The sequence below is a fragment of the Mastigoproctus giganteus genome, chromosome 1, assembly GCF_048544385.1.
Source record: "Mastigoproctus giganteus isolate SK-2022 chromosome 1, ASM4854438v1, whole genome shotgun sequence".
NCBI lineage: Eukaryota > Metazoa > Arthropoda > Arachnida > Uropygi > Thelyphonidae > Mastigoproctus > Mastigoproctus giganteus.
The window spans coordinates 42,239,076-42,256,592 of record NC_143575.1 but is presented as its reverse complement, the minus strand read 5'-3'; the positions used below and the strand labels follow the sequence as shown (position 1 = coordinate 42,256,592).

Below are 17,517 nucleotides of genomic sequence, written 5' to 3'. Positions count from 1 at the left end.
TATTGGAAACCACCACTAAGAATGACTTGGACAGTATTGCCTTGGCAACTGTCCAAGTCATTCTTAGTGGTGGTTTCCAAGAGGAGGTGGCCAGCAACCCCCCTAGGCACAACAACCCATCAATTCTTGTGTACGACATCCCAAATCTGGCTAATAATGATGAGCTGATTGAAGATCTATACCATAAGAACTTGGCAGACTTAGGAGTTACATTTGAGGACCTCAAGAACGAGAACACATTCAGATTTACCACAAAGGCCAGGAGTAGCGCAATGTACCATCGAGTGATAACACTGTCTCCCAACCTATTTAGGAAAGTTATGACATTAGACAGACTTTACTTGGGATGCACAGATTCAGACCTTTTACAATTATAACTAAGTGCTTTATTTGCCTGGGGTTCGGTCATACATCCCAGCACTGCACTCACTTCACCAACCTGTGGCCACTGTGCATGCAGTGGACATGTGCAGGTAGTGTCCAAATCAGGATGAACCCCCCAGCTGTGTTAACTGTAAAAGAAGGAAGAGGGACTTAGCACTCAAGTCAGGGAATCGACATGCCCTGAATACCAAAGAGCACTAGAGACAGCAAGACTAAGGACCACGGATGGCTAGGCCTACAACGACACAACTGATAATCAAACTGCACCTGTAGCACGGAGACAGAACACGACAATATGCAGGGAACAACACATTACTTAGACTCAAAGTAATGCAAACAAATGGACACAGGTCATGAACTGGCAGACGAGATCAGGAAGGCTGCAAAGGACCATGAAATAGATATAACAGCTATCCAAGAGCCCTTCCTCACAAAAATAGCCCCGGGAAATACACACAAAATCCTGAGGTATTCCATTCAAACCTGAGTCATACAACCCGTCAATACTGATCCAAAGACTTGCATAATAATCCAGAATAAGAAAACTGATGTGCTGGTCATCCATGGACTCTGCACAAAATATGCAACATGAGTACAAATCAGGTACTATATGCTGTCCTTTTACTTCATCTCCCTCTACTGCCCACAAGCAGGGAATTTTGAGGATTCTCTTGCATATCTAGACTGTGCATTCGACCTCCTCAATACGTGCAATATGCTAATCTCCGCATATGTAAATGCCAAATCCCGGAGGTGGCACAGCACAACCCCAGATGCCCAAGGACTTCTGCTGGAGGAACTCATCCAAAGCAGAAATCTACAGATACAAAACCTACCAAACCATTTAACCACCTACTGCAGCTCTACGGGGCAATCAAATATTGAAGTCACAATAACCACCAATGACCTGAGGGACCAGGTTCTGGATTGGAAGACAATTCCGGACTGGACCCTCAGCGACCACCGAGTCATATCCTTCTCCATTGTACAGAAGAAACAAGTGACAAACAAAAGCACGAGAATTCCAGAATTCACTGAGAATGACAGATTGGAAAACATTTTAAGACTCCATTAATGCTGATTTTCATGACCAGACCCCAACTAAGTACAAAAACACTGCCCCTGAGGAGTACTGCAATATAATCCAAGAATCAATCCTCAAAACAGTATACCGGTCAACAAGGAAGAAGGTCCAAAGACATATGCCCTGCACATGGTGGGCAGCAGAACTCGCCAAACTCCGCAGAGAGGTCAACCAGGCATGGAAGAGATATCAAAACCACCGAGACTGGCCAGCCCCAGATGTTGCCCAGGTCCACAGACATTACCTAAACTAGAAGAATATTTATACTAAAGCTATTGACACACAGAAAAAGGAAACCTGGACAGAATTTGTAAAAGAATCAGGAAATGCCAACCCATGGGGACTCTTCTATAAGCTAGCCAGAGATAAAACCTTCACACAATGGATATATACGGCATGGTACAAACAGACAATGCAGAAACAACCAACTGGACAGACTCAGTGAGTACAATAATTGATAAATTATTCCCAGAGGATGATCCCCTTGGAGCACCAAACCATACGCAAAGCAAACACAGAATATACAACAGACTCTCAAGTCGATCCCTTCTCACTGCAAGAGCTTGACTCTGCTCTGTCAAAAATAAACATCAAAAAGTGTCTGGGGATGGATGCATTCATAATCAGATTCTATGAAGTGAAACCACACCATCTTCTGCTCCTATATAACAAATGTATGGAAAATTCACACTTCCCACAGGCTTGGAAAGTAGCCATGCTCCGTCTCATCCCAAAACCCAACAAATTACTGACAGACCCCCGCTCATATAGACCAACAGCACTACTAGCCAACCTTAAGAAAATGCTCGAGCGACTTATCACTGTTTACATCACCCTCTGGTTTGAAAGCAAAAACCTTATTTCACCAGCCCTCTGCTTTTTTTGTAAAAAAATAGGTTCTGGTACTCGTTCTTTGCTATCAGTAAAAATTGAAAATTAAAAGGATACAAAAAAGTACTCTAAAAATTTTTTTTCCTGATATTGTTACTTTCTTAGTAATGTTTTTGGAATAAGAACAACAAATTTAGTATATTAATGCAGTTTATTAAGCATAAATTTATTATTCAAGTGTATAAAAAAATAAGTAAAATGTGAGTAAAATAATAAATAAATCGGTCAACTACTGAGTGCCGGGCACTCAAGATGAAGGGTCCGTAATCATGGATGGTCATTAGTGTAGTATCTCAAATAGAGAGCTTTGTGGTAACTGAAAAAAGTTTCTAGTACCCCAGCTTGGCCTAAAATTGAGAAACTAACGAAACATTGTCTATTTGCTTTCCAGTTATTGTGAATGACAAGAGTGGGGACAAGTGACTCCGACTTCTTCCTGGAGAAGTGATTAAAGTCTTGGGGTACAAGCGACTGGCAAGTGAGGGCCGTGCAAGACTCCCCACCACCGCCACCTCAACACTGGCTCTCTGAGTACCTCCTTGCCGGAATAACTCCAGCTTTGAAAATTGTTAAAAAATACCTCTTGTCACAAAATTTATAAATGACCTTTATAGAATTATTAACTATTTAGCAACCTTTTTGTCACCAAAAGGAGAGTTACTTAGTTCAAAGAAGCGTGCTATTGAAGTGCAATAAAAAATTGGTTTTTTAATTTTAACACAAAGTAAATGATAGATTTCAATTGGAATAGTTTTCCCTTGATAAGCATCAAATAATGCATAACTAATGTGATTTTTAAATTTTTAGCTCCATTAGCGATGGAAATAGAGGGGGGGACACAAAAATTATATTTTCCTGTCTGGCACCGCCATTTTTAATTTTAAAAATATTTTAAAATTATATTTTAAACCTACTCGTTGAGCTCTTTCCAATGGTGTATAATAAGCTATAGGTTGTCAACAACATTTTGTCCCCCCACATTTTACCCCACCCCATTTCTCAGACAGATTTTTGTCAATAACGATCAATATGGCATTATGTTGGCCCACATGAGGTACAAATCCATGCAAAATTTCAAGTCAATAGGTTGAGTGGTTCCAGAGATACAATGCTGTGACAGATGGATGGACAGACAACCAAGTGACATTACAGGGGTCCTTCGTTAGACTTTGGTCCCTAAAAATAATAAGTAAAAATAATTTCATAATACAGTTTTTGTAGAATATTCCAAATTTTTATTGAGTTGTCATCCAACGCACTATGCCGACTTCTTTTCTTGTTTGTGTCTGTTGCTGAATGACGTTTCCGAAGCAGCTACGAATCGACATATTTTGCTGGATCGAAGCAGGTCAGCGGTGGGCCTACAATTTTAAGAAACAGTAGTGAAGAAACTGTTTTTGTCATCAACGAAGCTCTGGTTGGGCTGGCGATCAGATTCATTTGTGAAAATCATCATTCACATTCACTCGATGAAATTGATATCGTACTCAGAGCATCCATTAAATGCTTTAATTCTTCCGAAACCATCTTTTCAATTAGGTATTCCCAAAATCCACGAATTGTATCTCTTTCATTTAACTGTAACTTTTTTTTTTCTACATGACACACTGGCTTTACCTTGACAGAGTCTGTAAAAACTGAACAGAGCAACGAGGCGGAGATGAACTTTTGTTCTAGGAGCCACCCATACAAAAATACAAAAAAATACAGTCAAATCATTGATATCAAGCAGACCAAACTGATTCATCCCCTTCCTTTTAGAGTTTATATAAGTAAAGAAGTCGTTACAGTTTTTCTTTCCATCCTTTTCCAAAGATTTCTCGTAATCTGCCTTCGCTTGCCTAACCTCCTTTGTGACTTGATTACAGACTAGCTTATATCTACCATAGCTTTCTGTGTGACCTGATAATTTATACATATCCCATGCATTTTTCTTCTCTGCCACAAGTCTCATTAGTTCATCTGACATCCATTTGGGCCTAAACCTAGAACATTATTTCTTAATTGGGACAAAAAGCCTAGTAGCATCCAAGATTACTTCCTTGAATGCTTCCCATTTACAATTTTTATTGGTAACATCATCAGTTGGTAACGTCATCTCTGAGACTACTGTAGTTACCTTTACAAAAGCAAAAACCCTTCCCTTTACCCCTGATAAATTACTCATAACTTAAAGCTTCACAGTCCTAAATTTACTTAATATTAATACTGCTATACATTAATAGAGGGGGAAATACATAAGAAAAACTTTTATTTCAATTACAATGTGTAATATAGATTACAGTAAAAAAAAGTAAAGTGCAGCCATTATCAACCCACTGCAGGGTGGAAGCCTCCTCAACAATTCATGCTGAGGGAAATGGACCATAATCTGCCACGCTGGTCCAGTGCGGGATGGCAGATTGACCGTATTCAGCAGTCAGGGGCTTGAACCCCGGTCTACTCAAAGAGCGTGTACTACTGCACTCCCGCTCCTGCCCACTCGGCTACAACATCATAGTCTATATCAATCTATTCAGAGACTAGAGTATTTATGATGAAAGCAAAGCAGCTGCATATGAATTAATTGTCAAACCTTATCAAATATGATAAGGTTTCTGCAACCAAAAATAAAAATAAATCAGTGACCAAAAGTGAACTGAAAGAATGGGGAGCAAACTGAAAATCATGGCTATTTAAAAGGCCTAAATGAACTGAAAAACTGTCACCCTAACCAAAGTAATTTATTAACCTAAGAACTCTGCAAATCATAACTCCTACCTTGAGTATTTGTCTTGCATGGCTGGTTAGTCAGCACAATACATCATATGTAAAACTTGTTTAGAGAAGTCTAGGTTCAAAGCTGTATTCAACCAATTTTAAGTGGTGGGAGTAAACCCCACTTCCCAAGAGTTATTCCAGATTTTTCAGCCCTCACAACAAGAAAATTGGCCTATGGCATATTTCTACAGACAAACACATGATATGGAGGCAAGCCACAAGTTCCAGTGCCATTAAAATGATAATCTCAATATGAATTTTGGCTTAGGTATCTATTTAACCAATGGACTCAGAAAAACAAATGAAATTGCCTGAAAACTATCGCAAGCTATAAGAATTTATGTAGAGTCATAATGAACTGCAAACTGTCCTGCTTAAAGTAGACTGATGCTAAAACTATCAGCACTGCATATCATGATCCTGTCATTGGGATCTACACACAATCATATGTACTTTTTTTTTATGCAATGTACAAATTTATTTCAGGTTAAATTAATAATATAAAAAATTTTAAATATGAAGTAAATTAAAAAATAAATAAGGCTATTTCAAAACAGTTAAAAATTGCCAATTTAAAATATATGGAGAATCCATAAGTGGTGGCAAATGGCAGAAATTGGTCAGAAAAGACCTCCCCTTAACAAACCCATGCTGTGTCTGAACTATAACTGCAGTCTTGTCTAGATGATCCTGCAGTGCTTCTTTAACCAGTGACTCCATTATTTTCCCTGAAACAGAAGGTAAGCTAACAAGTCTATAATTACTTATGTTACCCTTAGATCCCCTTTGTGAATTGGGGTTACATTTGCACATCTCCAGTCCACGGGGACCTCCCCTGAGTCCAAGGAAGCTCTCATAATTATGGCTAAGGGTTTGCTTACTTCCTTTGCTGCCTCATTTAATACATCTGGATAGAATTCATCCACCCTAGGTGCTTTTCTTATGTTCAACTTCAACAAATTCTCCTCCACTTTCCTCTCAGTCCTCCAAATAACTTTTTGTGCTCCACTTCCCTACAGAATTCCTCATGTGTGAATGTAGATGCAAAAAAAATACTCATTCAGTTTGTCAGCTACCTCAGCAGGATTATCAACAATCAAACCATCAATGTAAAGTGGACCAATCTGATTCATCTCCTTCATTTTAGAGTTTACATAAGTAAAGAAGTCGTTGCTGTTCCTTTGTGCATCCTTTGCCAAAGATTTCTCAATAATTTGCCTTTGCTAGCCTAACCTCTTGTGACTTGATTGCAGACTAGCTTATATCTACCATAGTCTTCTGTGTGACCTGATAATTTATACACATCCCATGCATTTTTCTTCTCTGTCAGAAGTCTCATTAGTTCATCTGACATCCATTTAGGCCTAAACCTTGAACAGTATTTCTTAGTTGGGACAAAAAGCCTAGTAGTTTCCAATATTACTTCCTTGAATGCTTCCTATTTAGAATTTGATGTTGGTGACATCATCAGTTGGTCCCATTATATAGAATTTAAAAACTCTGAGACCACTGTACTCAACTTTACGAAAGCAAATACCCTTCCCCTTACACCTGATGGTAGTTATATCTTTAAGTAAATCCCATATCAGTACACTGTAATCAGTGCCACCTAGTGTTTCCTTTATCTGCAGATTCTTAATGCATGAAGAATCACTACTGATAATCAGATCAAAAGTATTACTCTATCTGGTTGCCTCTCTAACATGCTGCTGTAGAAAACAATCATCCAATAAATCGACAAAAGCCTTGCTTATGTGCAAGTGACCAATCCATTACAGTTAAATTCCCCCATTATAAGACATTCTGATTTACTGGCCCACTCTATTTTTCTGTATAGTTGTTCATTGTACTCATCAGAGTCATTAGGCCTATAACACACTCTTGCTCTCAATTTTGTTTTCCTAGTGCTTATGTCACACCTGCACTGTCTACCCATGTCAACTGGATGCATTTCCTTAGATTTTGTGTGTTTCTTAATTAATATCATAACCCCTCCTCCATTCCTGTCCTCTCTATCCTTTCTGCACATATTGTACTCCCCAAATTCGAATTTTGCATTCCTTATATCTGTGTGACACCACATCTCTGATATCCCAACAATATCTGCTTTTGATGTCTTGACCAGCAACTCAAATACATCAAATTTATTTACTAAACTCCTAGCATTGGTGTACATGCAAGTATGTATGCACCTGTTCTTACTCTTATTTACCCTACTATTGTTACCCTATAGTTACCCTATTAGTGCCAATGCTGAGAAAGAAAAGTTAAATGACTTCTCTGTGTTGCTGTAATGCTAATGGGAATTTTGTTGTCTTGCCTTAATATATCCAAAAAAAAGAAAAAGTTTAAATGAAAAAAAGCTCCTCAATAATAACACCATCACCAGGCACTTTTAACCTTACTTCTGATTCTGGGTGGATGAACTCTCAGTTGTTTGCTGAGACTCAAAATGTTCGCTGAGTACATTGAAACAAAGAAAATTTGGAAAGGATATTACAAGGTGGTTCTCATGAAATATATTTAGAGGGAAAACACTGTTACAACATGAAATTATTCATACATAAAGTTTGGTTTATTGTAACACTTAATAGGTACAAGACTCTCCCCATCAGGCAATTTAAACACAAAAATATATAAATCTGGTTACATTTCTGGATTCTTACTGAATCCTATCTTCAGCCTAATATGATTGTAGAATATCTTGAAAACCAAGATTTTCAAGATATTCTAAAAAGTTTACCAAGGTTCTATCATTACTCTAGAATAAATAATTATTAAATTTATGTATTATAATTTTTTTTTTTTTTTTTTTTTTTTTTTGGCTGGTGCAGCATAAGCCTCAGGTTCCTTGCACCATATAGCTAATAATAATAATAATAATAATAATAAATAATAATAACATTAAAATACTTTCATATATGAATAGACAGTTATATATCTATAAAATTTATTAAAATACCCCTTACCTCACCAGCATGATCTAAATCCAAAGGTTTTGATTTCTGGCACTGAATATTTTGAAATCTTTGCAAAAGAGGAACTAGAGGAGCACTCGTTCCATGAGATATAACCCTAAAGGTAATTCATTATTAATTTCCACTGACAAAATTTAAATTTATAAATTCTATTGTATCTTAAAATGAATGATTTTAATGAGAATTTTAATAACATATTACTTAGTTGAGATTAATAAATATATTCCAAAATATATTTGGTAGTCAGGGACTGAAAAAAACTAAATCTGATATATAATAGTAATTCAATGATGGTGAATCGCAATTCAATTTTTTTTTTTTTTTCATACATTTGTTTTAATGCACTTTTTTATGCCTTATTTCAAATATGTTTTCAGGATTATTATTATTTTTTTATTTTATTATTATTTTTTTTAATCTTAAATTGTGCAACTGAATATAATGGGGAAAAAATGTCTTGAACTGCTTTGGATTTGGTCCATGTTGGCTGAACTAAGCATGAAAGGGGAATTGAACATTACTTACCTATAAATTCTGAAACAGAAGCTGGATTAACTCCGTGTCTTGATTTTTCATTCTCATGACATTTTCTAGTCTTTTCCATTTCTTGATATATATATATATATTTGACTACTTGTGATAGCATTAGCATTAGTAGAGGCATTTAATGCAAGAAAGCAAGCTTATGCAGCATCAGCCAAAAAAAAAAAAAAAAACCACTTCCACTTCACCCCTCTGTTCGTTACAAATACCTGTCCAGCTGAGCCTTAAACTTATTTAGGCTATCAACCTCCACCACAAGGGATGGAAGTCTGTTCCACCAACCAACCACCCGCTGGCTAAAGGCAAATTTCCTCACGTCTATCCTACATCTGTCTTTCCTCAATTTGAATTTATGCCCTCTCAGGTGATTTTTCTGAGCTAGAGGAAGAATCCCATCAGCATTGAGCATGCTTAAACCATTCAAGGCTTTAAACACCTCTATCAGATCACCTCGCTGGTGCCTAGTCTCCAGACACTGTAATTTGCAAAACTTAAGCCTTTCTTCGTAAGAGCACCCCTTTGTTCCATTCACTAATCTTGTTGCCCTTCTCTGTACTCGTTCCAGCAGCTCTACATCCTTCTTGAAATGAGGCCTCCAGACCTGTATACAGTACTCGAGGTGTGGCCTGACCATTGCCTTATACAATGGAATAATCACCTCCTTATCCCTGCTGGAAAAATTCCTGTATATCATTGACAATACTCCATGAGCTACTCTTGCAGCCCGTCTGCACTGCTCAGAGAACTTCATATCTGCCTGCACAACCACCCCCAAGTCCCTTTCATTCTCTACCACTGTCAGTGTAGTACCACAGAGTTGATACATTGCTCTGGGGTTGCTATTTCCCATGTGTAGTACTTTACATTTGTCAATGTTAAACTTCATTTGCCACCTCTCAGCCTATCTGCTCAACCTTTCCAGATCCTGTTGCAGCAGCATAGTGTCAGTAATGTCCTTGACAACCCTGCCAACCTTTGTATCATCTGCAAACTTGGACATTAAGCTTGATATACCATCATCAATATCATTTATAAATACAGAAAACAATAATGGACCCAACACTGAGCCCTGAGGGACTCCACTAATAACATTAGTCCACGATGAGCAGTGTCCATTGATTACCACTCTCTGTCTTCTCCCCCTCAACCACCCCTTTATCCATAGCAGCAATTTGCCTCCAATGTCACACTGCTCCATTTTGTGTAGCAGTCTTCCGTGTGCAACAGTATCAAAAGCCTTTCTAAGATCCAAGTATATAATATCAAAGTTATTCCCTGCATCCAGTTCTTTTGTGACTGCATCATAATATCCAATCAAGTTGGTCAGGCAAGACTTCCCCTTAACAAAACCATGCTGTGTCTGAGCTATAACTGAAGTCTTGTCTAAATGATCCTGCAGTGCTTCTTTAACCAGTGCCTCCATTAATTTTCCTGGAACAGAAGTTAAGCTCACAGGTCTATAATTACTTGTGTCAGCCTTTGATCCTCCTTTGTGAATTGGGGTCACATTTGCACATCTCCAGTCTATGGGTACCTCCCCTGAGTCCAAGGAAGCTCTCATAATTATGGCTAAGGGTTTGCTTACTTCCTTTGCTGCCTCCTTTAATATAACTAGATAGATCCCATCCACCCCAGGTGCCTTTCTTGTGTTTATCTTCAACAGTTTCTCCTCCACTTTACTCCCAGTTATTTCAAGATTCTGTAGCTTACTGCTAGAGTTGAATACACCTCTGGCATTCCCCTTGCTGAATAACTCCTCATGTGTGAATGTCGATGCAAAATATTCATTTAGTTTGTTAGCTACCTGAGCAGGATCATCAACACTTGACCCATCAATATCAAGTGGACCAATCTGATTCATCCCCTTCCTTCTAGAGTTAACATAAGTAAAGAACTCTTTACTGTTTTTCTTTGCATCCCTTACCAAGGATTTCTCGTAATCTGCCTTTGCCTGCCTAACCTCCTTTGTAACTTGGTTGGATATCAACTTGTATCTATCATAGGCTTCTGTGTCATATGTTAATTTGTAAGTATCCCATGCATTTTTCTTCTCTGCCATATGCCTCATTAGTTCATCTGACATCCATTTTGGCCTAAACCTTGAACAATATTTCTTAGTTGGTATGTAAAGCCTAGTAGCTTCCAAGATAAGTTCTTTGAATGCTTCCCATTTTGAATTTGCTGTTGGTAACATCATCAGTTGGTCCCACTGTATAGAATTTAAATACTGTCTCAGTCCATCGTAGTCGCCTTTACGGAAGCAATAACCCTTCCCTTTACCCCTAATGGTAGTTACCTCTTTGAGTAAATCTCACTTCAGCACACTGTGATCACTGCCACCTAGTGGTTCGTTTATCTGCAGATTCTTAATGCATGAAGAATCACTGCTGATAATCAAATCAAGAGTATTACTCCCTCTAGTTGCCTCCCGAACATGCTGATGTAGAAAACAATCATCCAATAAATCCACAAAAGCCCTGCTAGTGTGTGAGTAACCAGCCCCCAAATTCCAGTCAATATCTGGGAAATTAAAATCTCCCATTATAAGACTCTCTGATTTACTGGCCCACTCTATTTCCCTGTACAGTTCCTTATTATACTCATCAGAGTCATTAGGCCTATAGCACACTCCTACTCTCAATTTTGATCTCCCAATGCTTATGTCACACCAAACTGACTCAACACTGCACTGTCCGGCGATGTCGACTGGCTTCACTTCCTTGGTTTTTATGTATTTCTTAACTAATAGCATAACCCCTCCCCCCTTCCTATCCTGTCTATCCTTTCTGTAGACGTTGTACTCCCCAAATTGCAGTTCTGCATCCCTTATATCTGTGTGACACCACGTCTCTGATATCCCAACAATATCTGCCTTTGATGTTTTGAGCAATACCTCAAATTCATCAAATTTATTTACTAAACTCCTAGCATCGGTGTACACGCAAGTATACCTGCACCTGTTTCTATTCTTAGCTACCCTAACACAACCCATGTGTTTACTTGTACCGCAATGGCTCCCAGCAGTCTCTGAAATACCATGCATCTTGTTTTCCAGGCTTCTGCTCATTCTAATAGAAGCAGTGCAAGAATCTCTTTCACCTCTGCCAGTGGCTACTGTCAATCTATTGGTCTTTGTCCCCCCCCAAGCTAGCAGTTTTCCGACCCACCTAACACTGCCTCGATAGCATCAGCAAATATTCTTGCACCCTTTCTATTTAAGTGTATCCCATCCCTGTAGAAGCAATCTCTCCTGTTAACAAGTACAGTCCAGGCTGAAAAAAATTCTACCCCTTGAGCCTTGCACAATCTTTCCAGGGCCGAATTGATCGACAAGGCTCTCATCATATACTCCCTCCTATCGTGTCTGGGCAGAATTGCAGACACTTTCAAATTCAACCCTAATTCTCGGCTTTTGTTCAACAGTGACCTGTACTTGTTAAGTTATTCTGCCGGTCTCCTACTCTTAATATTATTAGTGCCAACGTGTACAACTATATCACTTTTTGTGCCCTTAAAAGTGATATTTCATTATGTGTGCTAGGCAGTAAAAATATATATGGGTGGCATCATGGTACTCAGGTGACTTATTTAAAAAAAAAAGTCATTTGAAATTCATAAAAAGAGGGGGGGCTACTTTTGACACTGGTGGCTTCCACTGTTTTCAAGGGTTGCTGCTGGTTGTTAATAATTAGCTGTTATCAGTTGGTGTCTGATGCATGACATGGCACATTTTTAATAGAAGAATTTCTATTCTTCTATTAAAAACTCATCCTGAATTTTGGAAAGTTTGTAGAGGTTCTGCCTTGAATGGTTTGTTCTAAAGCCAGCAGTCAAATAGATTCTGAAAATTTCTAGCAAACAGAAACAGTTGTTGCTGTTTCTGTTTGCTAGAAATTTTAAGCATTTAGTATGTGGTGGCAGTTTCAATCTGGAGAGTATGTCAGATACTGGCAGTTTATTGTAGTTATGAGGAAATATTTCTTCCTTAAAGTTGAAAATAATAAATCATATTATTCTAGATTAGATTTATCTACAGTTTCATGTGTTTGCACACCACTAATGTGGAGGAATCACACTATTGATTTCAAATCTTTGGAAGAAAGTTGTGCCCACATGAAAAAATATCCAAGTACTTATGTGATTATTTTAGTAAAGAGTTCAAGAAAAACCTTTTCTTCAAGCATTTATGCTAAGAATAATGATAGCTTTTATTTCAATCTCAGATTCTTAATATCAGTCTAAAGTCATTTAGATTTATGTGATACATGAAAACCAACCTGTACTACTAGTCTGGTTTTCATGTACTGCTTTACTGCTGTGTTTTACAGTAAAGGACAGAGGGGTTTCACACATCCCCCCCCTCCGTACTGTAACGGAGGGGATGTGTGAAAGACCTGGCTACAGAAGCAATGACCACATAATAAAAACAGCATGGATCATTTTCTTACAGATATGGTTAGCAATATTTTGCTAAAAAATGCTTTACAAATGCTTTTGTAAAGAGTAATACTCACCTTTACTGATTTAACATAGCATTAGTAGTGACAAATAATGCAAGAAAGCAAGCTTATACAGCATCAGCCAAAAAAAAAAAAAAAAAAAAACATCCTCTTTCAACTGACTGTTTTATTCAATATAAAAATACCGAACGTTCAAATCTAATGTATAGCACTGCATGAATTTCGTATGTTAAATTAAATGACTGCCAACCCAGCTTATCAGTTATATGTTAAATTATAATTTTTCTTCAGATAAGAAACAGATTTATAACATTCGTCAGTGTAATGGCTGTCTTATACAGTTGAAAATGTATTCATATTTTATCTTTCACTTGTTTGTTTTAATATAGCACATTGCTGCATAATTACAACATTCATTGTTCAAAGAACGAGACAACATACAAATTTATAAAGAACAGAATTTTAGGACTTTGGATTAAAAAGAAAGTATGCTAAACTTTTGTATTTAAGTTAAAGAGATTACAAGTAATTGATTTCTTGATACAAGTGATTATGAGTAAAGTTTACAAGTAATCTTTGTTCAGGAAGAAAGTTATTCATGATGTTTAGTAGTTTAGATGTTCACAAAATAAGTTATTACAGTGAATTTATCATGTTTGATGAGCATCCCATAAATAAACACAAGACTGTGATCATTGCAACATAAAAAGGAATATAGCTCTCACAAGACTAGCTGCCAAGGTTAAACAAAAACTATGGGTTACAATTGATTAAAACTGTTAGGTACTTGATTAAACTGTTAGGTATGATAAATCTGTCCTTACGAAAAAAAAAAAAAGTTCTCCAGTGGATTAATTTATGAAGATTAAGGGGTTAAGAACTTTCATATTTACATGAGTGTTTATCAATTTATGCTTTTGGAATTCAAAATGGATGCAATGAAACTCAAAAAGCACTCAAAAAGTGGCCATTTGAGCAGGCACTGGAATTAACAAAGAATGGTGTGTTTATTTCAGTCTATTGTATATTTCTAAAATCTGGCAAGATGCATCAATGGACTGCACGAACTTTTTTTTTGGAGGGAAAATGTTCTTTTGGAGGGGAAAGAACGTTGGTTGCTTTGGAAAAAAAAATAAGATAATGGCTAACATATGATATGTGAGCTTTTTACTTGTATGTATGCTTACTATTATAGGTTTAACTTATTTCCAATGGCCACTAATTTTAATCAATGTGTTGCAATAACTGTTTATAAATAATTAAATGCACACGATAACTTATAGAGAATTTCCCTTAAATTTTAAAACTTCTTTCATAGGTTAACTAAAGAACCTTTCATTTAACTGAAGTGGAATTTGTCCTTTTCTCTTAATTAATAACAATGCTGAAACAAATGCATTTTCCAAAGAAATGTCAGACCATGAAACTTCACATTTCAAGCCGCATGATAAGAAACCAGCCATCATGGGAACAGATGCATTTGAATAAATTATAATTTAGAAATACAGTTGATTCCGATTATTTGGGACACATCAGGACTAGTGCATTTTGGCCCGATTAAACGGCTGTCCCAATTATCCAAAGTTTTACGTAAATAGTTAAAAATACAGTGGACCCGCACTTTACAATTGGTTCACTGTACAATCAAATCACGTTACGATGGACTCACCATGGTAAAGTACCGTTCACTATACGATGAGTAGTAATCACCAGTCATTGTGATCACGTTTGTGAACCGAATTTTAATTCTATTAAACAGTAATTCTAATTAGCGAAAATAGGAGGAATATTATCCATGGGCTATAAAAATAAAGCTATATTAAGCAAAAATTTACCCTTTATTACCTTACCAATTAAATTATACATGAAAATCGGAAGAATATACATGATAATCGGAATAATTAATACTTACTGTAATATGTACATACTAACTAGTTGACATTTCTGTTCACTGACATTTGTGGGTGGGGGTTAAAATTTAAAACAGTAAAAAGATAAGTAATCAATAACAAAGAACACGGCATACACAGATTGGAAGTAAAACGATACACGCAAGTGAGGAGTAACGAGTTACAAAGCTTTAAAAATAGTAATGAAGAGAATATCTGAAAATTAATTTTTTTATATGATTGAAGATTTCATGGAAGTGTAAACTCATTTCACTATAATAACTCACAGAATTCCAGCTGTCGGTATTATCGCAAATTCAGTAAGATCGAGTTTACTGTCCGTTTATGATAGATTTCACTAACAGGAAAGCCCAATAAACAGGTGACTACTAATTGTTTTTATTGTTTTATGGTTGTAACCTCCAGAAATCCGACTGAACCACGTGGTATGGTCGGAGACAATTGTAGGGTAATCTCCAGTGCTGCGGTCTCCTGCCCCGATTAAACAGCATGTTGTCCCAATTAAGCAAAGTAAACCCTGGCTATTTTCTCGATTAGGTTCTGTTTTTTTAAGATTTGCCCCAAATAAATGGCTGCCCCGATTAACCGGTGGCCCAAATAATTGGAATCCACTGTACTTAAATTTATAAGAATCAAAATGAAATAAATACAATGTCACCATGTCAGAAAATTTCAAGATGTTTATTGAAGTGTTATCATATCAATCTACACTTAATACCATTGGCTACATTTCAAGGTTCTGCTGAACCCTCTCTTCAGGCCTATAAAGAGAGCAAGGCACTGTTATGACAATCATTTACATGTGATGAACAGTTGGTCTGGGGTGAACTTGTCAGTCATTAATTTTGCAGTGATTTGGTTTGGTTTTTAATAGCCCATTGGCAGCTAAGGCCATAATGCACCAAGTCAATTTTGCAGTGAGCTTACTATTAAGCTTACTGGCAACGTACATCTGGACTGCTTTCTTTAAACAACTGATATTGTTTCTTTACAATATTTTAAGTGTATTTGCTGTTACAGAGGGAAAAACACTACATTAAACAGGGGAAAAAAATTCAAATATTCAAACCTGTTTGTTGTTATAAGCATTTTAAGATGGAATGGATTTTTCATCCCATGTAAATATATTATTATTAGCCATATAGTGCAAAGAAGCCTGAGGCTTATGTTGCACCTGCCAAAAAAAATGAATACCCTGAGGGAGAGACGATGGTAGCTCTACCTTGATTTGGTGGCGGGGCTTGCACACTCTAGTGATCCTGAGAGCTATGTTGGTGGTAGCTTATCTACTGGTAGGGCCTCCAAAGATTTCCACTGTAGTGATTGCTGTTTAGTTTCAGGATCATAACCAAGGGTCCATGTTTCATCACTTATTATAATAAATCTTCTACCAGCCCAAACTCTCAGACAATTTTTTTTTTTTTACCTGCGCCTCTGTCATCAGCTGTGAAATGAACTCAGCTGCAAGTTTTCCAAATTTTCTGTTAAAATAGCCTGACATGCCAAAAGAAATGTCTTACCTCTTCAGCCATTTCATCAATAATCAATCTTTTCAAACCTTTTGTCATTAACTTGCTCAGAATAATCACTTATAGGGCATAAATTCAAATTGAGGAAAGACAGATGTAGGATATATGTGTGAAAATTTGTCTTTAGCCAGCGGGTAGTTGGTTGGTGGAACAGACTTCCATCCCTTGTTGTGGAAGTTGATAGCCTAAATAAATTTAAGGCTCAGCTGGACAGGTATTTCGAACGAACGGAGGGGTGAAATGGGAGTGGTTTTTTTTTTTTTTTTCCTTTGGCTGATGCTACATAAGCTTGCTTTCTTGCATCATATGCCTCTACTAATGCTAACTTACAAACTTTAGATACCAAGGCATCCAGAATACTATTTTTCAACAGACATTTGCCACACTTTAAATCAATAGAACACTCAAAAACTTATGCATGGCTTCACCAACTTATGTTTCGGTCCTCCCCCTTCTGAGTTTAAAAATTTTAATGCATCTGTGTTGTTTTATACTTTTGATGTGGTTAAGTGCAATGCATCACAAAAAACTTGCAATGCTCAGCATGAATGAAAAAAACAATGGAATGGAAGCATTATGTCAAGCAAGGTTCATTGAAGCAGTTACCTCCCCCCAAATTGGTACCATTTATTGCAGATATTCAATCTCAATACTTTTTAGATAAGCCCTCTTATATACATATAGCAAGAGAAATGTATAAAAATAAACCAATATATCATACCTATTATCCATTTCATATTTTCCATTATCCCACATTTCTAACAAGAGTAAAACAGCAGCCAAAATATGTCTTAAGGTTCCATGTTGGACAGCAAGTTCCAACAAAAGAGCTAAAGCCATCTGCTGGTCAGAAACAGGAACTTGTCCACATCCTCGCGAACTTGCCGAGCCCACATTAATATCCCTAAAACATACACAAAAATATGTATTTTAAGGCATTGAATGGTGAGTTAACAGTATTTACAAGGTCACTTGAAA

At 36.9% G+C, this 17,517-nt stretch overlaps 1 protein-coding gene across 1 annotated transcript in view; it reads right to left on the bottom strand.

Annotated features, from left to right (window-relative positions):
* The window catches only part of HERC2 (E3 ubiquitin-protein ligase HERC2), a 971,627-nt gene that overhangs the window by 870,469 nt on the left and 83,641 nt on the right, over positions 1 to 17,517 (bottom strand). Inside the window, exons 7-8 of the mRNA XM_090372402.1 lie at positions 17,261 to 17,443; positions 8,089 to 8,194 (exon numbers count right to left, since the gene is read on the bottom strand). Coding sequence (XP_090228528.1) covers positions 8,089 to 8,194; positions 17,261 to 17,443 — 289 coding nt within the window. The remainder of the gene's footprint in view (positions 1 to 8,088; positions 8,195 to 17,260; positions 17,444 to 17,517) is intronic.